An 8,539-nucleotide genomic window follows, 5' to 3' on the forward strand; every position below is an offset into this window, starting at 1 on the left:
GTATTATCTACAGCTGAAAACCAAAACCATTGTGTCTGCTTGGCTCTTTTGCCTTAGTGCCAATCCATATATGCAGAAGCCAGTGAGCTCTAGGCAGCTCAGAACTTTTATGGTTATTTAGAAAAGTTTTTCTAGCTCATTTCCTGCAGCTTGCTAGTGTCATTATTTTTTTTTTTTAATAGCAGAAATTTCATGTTGGTGATTCTTTTCCTTTTGCCAGAGGTGACATAGAGAGAAATATTTAACTTTCCATACCAAAGGCGATGTGAGACTGTGAATCTGGAAACACCAACTTTTTTCATTTAAACACAAACTCCAGTTAGCTTCCAGTCCAGGTCTCGCATCTAGTTCTTCAACTAAATGCCTGAAAAGAAGATTCCTGCTCATGAGGAAAAGTAACACAAAATAGTCCTTGCTTTAGTGGACTTTGTCTCAGTTTCTTCAGGCAGGAATATCATGCCCTCAGTTCTGCAGTAATAAAAGACACTTAATGCTTAGCAGAAACTAAGTACATCTCTCACCTTTACAACTGTATTGGTTAAGATGTTCTGTCTAGAGCCCATTTACAACAGAGAATATCTGCACAATGCACAACAGCAAAGAAAATGCCTAGAAAATAAGCTGGGTTAATTTGGTCAAGTCCCATCAATTCTTCTCGTGACTTGAAACAAATTGCTTCTCTCCTACCTGCTGTCACCTCTGGGCAGTTTGTCTAGTAGTTGTATGTGACAATTGTATGAAAAGCACGTATGTCTGTACAAATGAGAGCTGGCGTCACTACAGGAAAAATATTATTCTGTAAATGCTAAGTATTTTCTATTTTTATTAGTTAGATGTAGGTATTGGAAGCTAGAAGCAAACAGCAGTACAGAAATAACTTTAACATATGGATATAATGTTTATAAAATTAGGCGTTCAATAGGCAAACTCAGTCTTTTTTTTTTTCTTCTCCTGGACTGTCCTTTGTGCTGGACTAAATTAGCCATAGTGGTTGAAGCTTCTTGATGAATTCTGAGACGCTGACCTGGCCAAATCCTTGGCCAAGATCAGTGGACCTCCTCATTTGTCACTCAAAAGCACACGTGATGCTAGCTTTTTGTTTTAGTTACAGGTCTTCTTGGATATTCAGGTTAATCTGGAATTTTCCTGTGCAGAATCAGCCAAATTTACCCACAGTGTACTTCTCTGGTCTTAGTGCATACTACTCACTTTATATTTTTTTATATTTTCCTGTTGAAACAGGAAGACACTCAGTTCTGAATTTAATTTTGTTGGATGCACAAGGAAAGAATGGGGCTCTTAAATTTTGTTTTGATTGTGAAGTTTTTCCTTTCTGGGCTGTGACTGCTGTGGACTCGGTACAGTGGGTATGTTGCAGCTTTCAAATGTGGTCCAAGCAACAATTGTGGCTTAGCAGTGTTTTAGTGAACCTTCTCAAATAGGTTATGCAAACCCTGTTTTTCTGCACCATCGTGTGCAAAAGGCTCGTTTCTGACATGGGCGTTTAAATTGGAAGAGAGGAGTCTGTCACTGAATCACCTGTACTTAGGAAAGAATATCACGATGCAAACGCAATCTCTTCTTCCTTGGTTCAGAAGAAGGGATGTGCAAAGCGGGGATAGACCCTTCACCCACATGCATGAGCAAATGTGTGTGGCAGCAGCATGCCAACACTGCGTACCAGAGCTGGAACAGGCGAGGCAGGGTGAGCTCCGGTCCTTGCCGTTGTGCACGGCGGGATGCCAAAGTGCTTGGTTCTTGTGTATAAATTACTGCTGCTAAGCTATTTATAGGCAAGTGAATAAGAATCTAAGGCAACTTATCTTTTTTTTTTATTCCTTGGCACGGTGCCATGCTGGTGATCTCTTGGCTGGCATATGTTGTAACGAAGTGCTGTAATGATTCAGCGCAGCTTTTCAGGGCTGTGTTGTACCTTCATCTTGCGCTGCCGTTCCCTGCGTGCTGCGGTAGGAGCTCTTCTCCCACGGGGGCCTGGCCACGTGAGCCTGTCTGCCTGGCTCCTACAGCCACGTTGTGTAGCCAGTTACAATCTGCTCTTTCGATTCGTGTTCAGCATGGTTCCGATGATCTTTGCAAGACCTTGCTAGTTTCCTTTGGCATTTGCTTGAGACAAGCATGCATATGCTTCTGATCAAGAAAATCCCAGCTATGACAGCAAAGTAACTGCCATAAATTAAAAACTGGGAGGGGGAGGAAAAAAAGCAGAAGAATTAATGCAAAACACTTTAGGGAAACGTTGTTCTGGAAATGACAGACTATTTTGTTTACCTGTGTTCTGGCACAGTTTCTCTATGTTCATGTTTATGCTTTGGAATTAAGCAAAATCTTAGTTTTTCCAGCAAACAGCAGATCTCTGAGGAATAAAGAACTGCCCTTTGCTTCCAGTCCTTATGCCTCTTAATAAACAGCAGAAGGGGGGAAGGAATAGGAACTGAATGTTTTTCTATTAGTGCAAAATGTAGAAGTAGCTTCATTACCCTCATAGTCATGAATAATGTAAAAGGGAAGAGTCTTGAGCTGGTCCTTTTTTGCTCTTACTTGCACATTTCAGTGCTATCACCACAGTAGCTTCAGTAAATTCACTATGACTTTGTATCAATATCTCCAACAACAGTGGCAAGGCTATTTATGAAGTCCTACATACTCCTGTCCTTTAAATTTAAGTTTTAATTTTTAGTGTTTAATTCAATATTTAATCTTCTAAAGTAACTTTTGCCTTTTCTGTGCAGAATATCTGAAGAGCTTTAGTCGTCTTCAGATCCATGGGAGTAGGAAGCTGCCTTAGCTGAGATTCCAACCGAGAAAATGCAGAAGTCAGTACATTTCAGTGGATGTGGAATTGGGCTGATTGAAGTTAGGGACACTGTTGTAGGGTAAAATATTCCACCCCAAATTAACTGCCCTAACGATGGACAGAAAACTCTATTATTTATGTTGAGATGCAGACCAGGTTTGGTCCTGAGCTGGAATTAGAAGACATGCGTCTTTGCCACTTGAGCTGAAATAACTCCAGTAATCCAGGCTGTTCCTCATGGTCTTGATCTCCTCTAACAACACGTGGTCATGTTGTTTTGGAATCTGAGAAAACCAGTCTGAATTTTTGGGCAGAGAGGATGTTATTCAGTGTCCTATTAATTGCAAAAGCTGGTCAGATAGCAGTGCTCTATTGTTTACATTCTGGTGTATCTGCCCTTAAAAAGTCAAAGACCAGCATCTGTAATCCTAATGCTGCACTAAAAGGCAAAAGGGAAGAATGATAGCTGACATGAGGGAAGAGCAAGAGGTCTAGATTGCTATAGAAGAGGGAATTAAGTTGTCCTTTGGCACAGCAATTTCTTCCTTGTTAAACTTTTGAAGAATGAATTGGTTAAGCAGTAAATATTAAGTTATTGGCACTTACCTGAGTCACTATGCCCAGTCCCAGGCCTTTTGAATCCACAACGACTACTGTAAGAATGGTCTGAATCACCAGCGCAACGAAGTTGTTGAATCCAAACATCAAGGCGTAGCGCTCCATGCTCAGATTGACTGCGATCTGAAACCTAATGTGAGACTGGCAGGTCAGTTACTTCACACTGAGTAGGAGGTTGTTCCTCTCTGTTTAGCTGATGAAGAAAAACAATTCACGCAGATGATGTATCAAGGATGGAGTAAATGGTGTTTCATTTGTCTGTTTGTTTCCTTGTTTGCTCTAAACAATGTCCTGACTACCATTGTGTATTTTGATGGGTTTTTCACTTGCCTGTGTTTCTTTTCCAAACAATGTTATCAGGTAATCTGCTTTATCCCATTAGGAATCAGATCTCTTTAATTGTTCCCTTTATTTCTTCTCTGCCTTTACAGACCATGCCAGGCAGGTTGTAAAGTCTCCATGGAAGCTTTGAAAGACATGGCCAGACCAAACCATGACTTGTCTGGGACGTGAGAAGGATGTGAGAAGGTCACCATACATGTCTTCTAACCGCTTTTCTATGATTATGTGAATCACTTCTTGCTTTGTGGATTGACAGTGGAGGTAGCATACCATTTGTTTCTGTTAAGAGCTTGTAGTTTTGCCTTGCAATATCATTTTCAACAATAATAATAATATCTTTCCTTGCAATATTTGCCTCCAAAATTTCTATCTGAACAAATGTGTGTTATTCCTGCAGCACTCTTTTTATTGGTTTTTATCAGGGCTTTTATTTGTGTAAGCTTTTACTTTTTTACTCTTTTTTTTCTTTAATTTGTTGAAGATTTTCTTTAATTTGTTGAAGTCCAGGTGTGGTCCGCTATAATGTACTAACAATCCACTAAAATGAAAATAGAGGATTTGCTTGGCTTCATTCAAGATAAGCATAATTTTGTCATGCATTATAGTTTTAGCAGTTTTTTGAAATGATATCTGAATGATTTGGAGGTTTAACGTAGAAATTCATTGGATATTTTTGTTAATGAAATAGTGTGGTATGTCTAAAGACATTCCAATCAACATAATAACTGGAGTAACAAAAATGTTTTATGCTTACTACACAGATCGTATATTATATTTTTATTTATATTGTTTTTCTATTTCTGACAACAGAATAGCTTGGTCTCCTAAGAGAACTTTTCTGATTTTATATGTCCGATGTTCTCTTTTATTCCTTGTTAACATCATAATATTATCAAGGATCATGTATATATGAAGTTATGTTGGGGAACATGCTATGCCAAATCCTTTCTTGCATGCATGCAATTCATAACTTGCTAACAAGTATATCAGCGAGGTGGTTTAGACATAAGGGGATCTTAAAGGGTAGTTGTGTGGGCATGCTAGTCCCTCCTGCTCACTTTTCATCTTCCATGCCAGGAAGAAGGAAAACAACTTGTATGTTTTACTGTTACCATTACCTTTAGTAATAAAGATACCTTGTACCTTGTTTAACTTCTGCCTAGGCGTATTTTCTATGTCCTTTAGATAATTTTTCTTTTATGGTTGTTTAGAAGAATGGAAACATAACTACACATTTCAGTGTCCTTGTCTTTACCTAAACAGTTACATCTAGCATTAGATCAGCTACTTCTGAGTGAAAGGAGGGATGCCCAACTTAAAATATTGTTGATATTCTGTGCACAATAGCAGCACTGTAAGGTTTTATACTTACGTTGCTATTGTTATGAGGAGCATATAACACGCTTTGAAAATGAGATAGCTGGCATAACATGCCCAGATGTTGGTAATAAAGTGCATGAGAAACAGAGAACCAGCATCTATTGCAGAGAAAATTCCCAAAGCCAGTTCTCCAAAAAGGTCCCAGTTAATTTTCATATATTGTACTACAAAAGATGTTACTGAGCCTAGAAAAAAGAGAAAAAAAAAATCATATAAATGTTGTATCTGTTCTATAGCCTGTATCACCACATCTTGCCAGCCTCACATGCTGAAATGCAATGCTGCATAATGAAGCAGAGTAGTTCTGAACCATTTCAAAAGCATTTCTAACCGCTTCTGCGGTCGTGCAGATGACTGGTCATTTTTTGACAGCTGCACGAATCAAGTCTCTGCCATTCCTTTCTTAATGTTTTGTGCTACTTCACAAGATAAATGGTTATGTAGAAGGATTCATTATTTAGCTGATTGTAGCCAGCATGTATCTCTGGGGAGAAAATTATGAACATGGTTTGGAGCTCAAGAACAACAATTCTTCCTGCTTCTACTAACTAACTAACTTCATAGCTAAGCTAGTAAACAGTTACCTTCTAGTTCAACAGTTTACCTCTGTGCAGCTTATAAAAGGGCTAAGCTCTCAAAAAAAGGGCATTTTGTGAGGTATCAAGTGAGTATATTCAGGGAAATGAGAAATGACAGCCACTGCTTGCTTTTGGTGGGCTGGTACAAAGACGCATCTGTTGCAAAGGTAAGCTACCTGACTCCCCATCTTAGGGGCCTCGTAGAATTTTAAAACTTCTACACTTTTACATTGAGAAACGGGCAAGTATATGAGAGAGCAATTAATCAAGGAATAGACACTACAGGACTACATGCTTCTAATTTGTGATTCAGTTGGTCTGTTTAGTTGCCTACCTCAAGACAAGAGTAATTTTTAATCTTAGAAGTATGCGTTTCTCCTTACTGTAAGGGTAACCTGAATGACCAGGTATGACGTAGACATATTTATTTTCCCTGGTGGATCACAACCCAATGTCTTGTGCAAGTTCTTTACAGCAATACAATATGAATATGTGAAACACTGCCAAGTCAGGGTCGTGTCCCCTGACGTTACCTTTCGATACTGTCACTTTGCTTGTGCGGTGCAGACACCTGCTTCTGGCGCAACAGAGTAATGGTTAATGTCAGGAGCACAATGAATTCAATAAGGTTCTTTTCTGCAAATCTCCCTATCTTGCAATGACTAAAACTCTTTTTTTTTCCCTCCTGCTGTGCAGGAGTATTTCACTAGAGCAAGATCTTAACAAGAAGGTTGTGTTCTTTTTGTGTAACATACTCATGAAAATCTCTCATCTGCATAAGCTGATACCAGTGTTATGGGAACTCTGCAATACTTTTTTGGGGAAAAAGAAAAACAACCCAGTATTCTCATCAAAAGGAACACAGATGCCTCTGAATGGATTTAGCAGTCAGATGCAAAGTCCATGCGACCTGTACACTCTGCATACTGGTAGGATATTGGGTATCCCTGTCCTAAACAAAAAAAGCATAGCTTGCATTTGAACTGTTTCGTACACCAAAGAACTAGATTTTGAATGCACAATACATACACTGGCTTCCTGGATTACCCGCAATGGAATGGCACTTCAAAAATATTCTAAAGTCAAACTTTAGAAGCTGCCTTTGATTGATGCTTGGACACCAACTTACTCAGAAAAGTTGCTATCGCTTCGACAGCTCCGTTGTACACGGCAGAGCTGTGAGAGGGGGCTCTGAAGTCCCACAGCACCTGGATATAATTCAAAACCTGGTTAAAGCCTGCTGTAGCCAGAGCCCACCACAGGGACCAGTACAGGAGTTTCCTCGAGCTGTAGCAATCCCTCAAGTCCTTGCCCAGCTGCACCAGTACTCTGAGCACATGGTTCTGGGGCTTGGCGTGGTCAGCCTGTGGTTCAGGTGTTGGTCCCCTGCCAGCAGGTGCAGAGCCCTGGTCCTCTTGGCGGCTCGAGTCAACTGTAGCCACAACTTTATCTGGTCCTGGGAGTGTTTCTGAGACGCCTTTCCTGTGGAAGAACATACTCTTTTGAGGCATTGGGAGCAAAAAGGAGCACAGGAATGCCAGGGACACAGAAGCCAAAGTAATGGCGTTAAGGTGAAAGTAGGATACGTCTGCTAAGGAAACCAGCAGCTGCGCCAGCACGGCAGCGACGGTGGCTGCAGCAAGAGTGATACTTCTGCAATAGCTCGTCACTCTCTGATAGTGATCGGTGCTGACCACACTGTAGATGTAGGCATAGTAGGCGACCTCGGTGGCTGTCACCATCCCATAGAAGAATTCCACCACCTGCATGGCCACCACTCTCTGTGCGAAGAGGAGCAAGAGCCACGTGATGATGAAGCTGATGCCCTGGAGGAGGAGGACGGGCTTGTAGCGCACATAGTCTGTGATCAGGAAGACTGGGACAAGGAGTGCAAGGTAGGAGTATGTCCAAACTGGGAAAATCTGGTTGGTAACCTAGAAGAGAAGAGAAGAGAAAATCTGTGTTGTTATTCTTGGGGAGGGAAAGAAGTTCATTTCTTTTAAATGAACTTGCAGAGGGAAGTTTTTGCTCTGAGGGAATTCATAAAATATATAACCACACTGAAGCAGCATATGACTGTTGAGCAGGCAAATGGATCTTAAATCCATTAAATGGATCTCTTATTTATGCCTTCTGCTGCAAATTGTAACCTGCCAATGGCCAAAGCTGGTTACAGTGTGCAGCTTTTTTTTTTTCCCCCGCTCCATATAAAGAAAAGGCAAAGTCAAACCATACCTCATCTATGGTCAGATTTTTATCTGGTCCTGTTAGATAGGGGGTTAGGAAAGGTTCTGATGGTTTCATCATGCAGAAGAATCCATAGAAGCAGAGGATCAGGGTGGGAAATGTCCAGGTGTTGCTTTTCTCTGGCTTCCAGCAGCCCATGGCCTCTGCAGCAAAGCTCAGGACAAAGTTTGTTAGAAGACTGATATTGACCACGAAAACGCAAAGACGTCTTGTAATTTATTTTTATTGTGTGGTTTCTAATGCTAAGGAGTGCTCTTCAGAGGCTAGTGGTTGGAAAACATTTTCCTTCATAACTTCTAAGTGACCAGTTTTTCCTTATTTGCCTAATGTTTCTGTGTCTTTGTAGATAGTGTATAAAGAATGACTTGGAAGATCTTTAACTGGGAGACAAATTACACTGTCATTCAGTCTGCACTGACCAAGTTAACCATGGGAAAAGCCTTTCTAGACAAAAGGCACTGAAGACAGCTGAGCACTGAGATTTCGCTTGACACCATGACTGATGACAGCCAAGCACCTTGTTGAATGACAATTAATTAGTTCATAGTTGCTGTTTTCA

At 40.6% G+C, this 8,539-nt stretch overlaps 1 protein-coding gene across 1 annotated transcript; it reads right to left on the reverse strand.

Moving 5' to 3' along the window:
• Positions 1 to 2,021: 2,021 nt before the first annotated feature.
• LOC135991534 (thiamine transporter 2-like) lies at positions 2,022 to 8,133 on the reverse strand. The gene is made up of 5 exons (XM_065640229.1): positions 7,969 to 8,133; positions 6,863 to 7,667; positions 5,148 to 5,340; positions 3,422 to 3,563; positions 2,022 to 2,201 (listed from the first exon to the last, which is right to left on the reverse strand). The coding sequence occupies exons 1-5, from the start codon at positions 8,116 to 8,118 to the stop codon at positions 2,022 to 2,024; spliced, it is 1,470 nt and encodes a 489-aa protein (XP_065496301.1). The 5' UTR covers positions 8,119 to 8,133.
• Positions 8,134 to 8,539: the final 406 nt, after the last annotated feature.

The sequence above is a fragment of the Caloenas nicobarica genome, chromosome 8, assembly GCF_036013445.1.
Source record: "Caloenas nicobarica isolate bCalNic1 chromosome 8, bCalNic1.hap1, whole genome shotgun sequence".
Lineage (NCBI taxonomy): Eukaryota > Metazoa > Chordata > Aves > Columbiformes > Columbidae > Caloenas > Caloenas nicobarica.

Bases quoted from the DNA above. Each gene is read 5' to 3' on its own strand.
- LOC135991534 (XM_065640229.1), bottom strand. From the start codon at position 8,118: ATGGGCTGCTGGAAGCCAGAGAAAAGCAACACCTGGACATTTCCCACC. The intron at 7,668-7,968 runs GTATGGTTTGAC...CTTCTCTTCTAG, and splicing joins AAAATCTGACCATAGATGAG to GTTACCAACCAGATTTTCCC. The intron at 2,202-3,421 runs GTAAGTGCCAAT...TCCCCCTCCCAG, and splicing joins GACTGGGCATAGTGACTCAG to TTTTTAATTTATGGCAGTTA.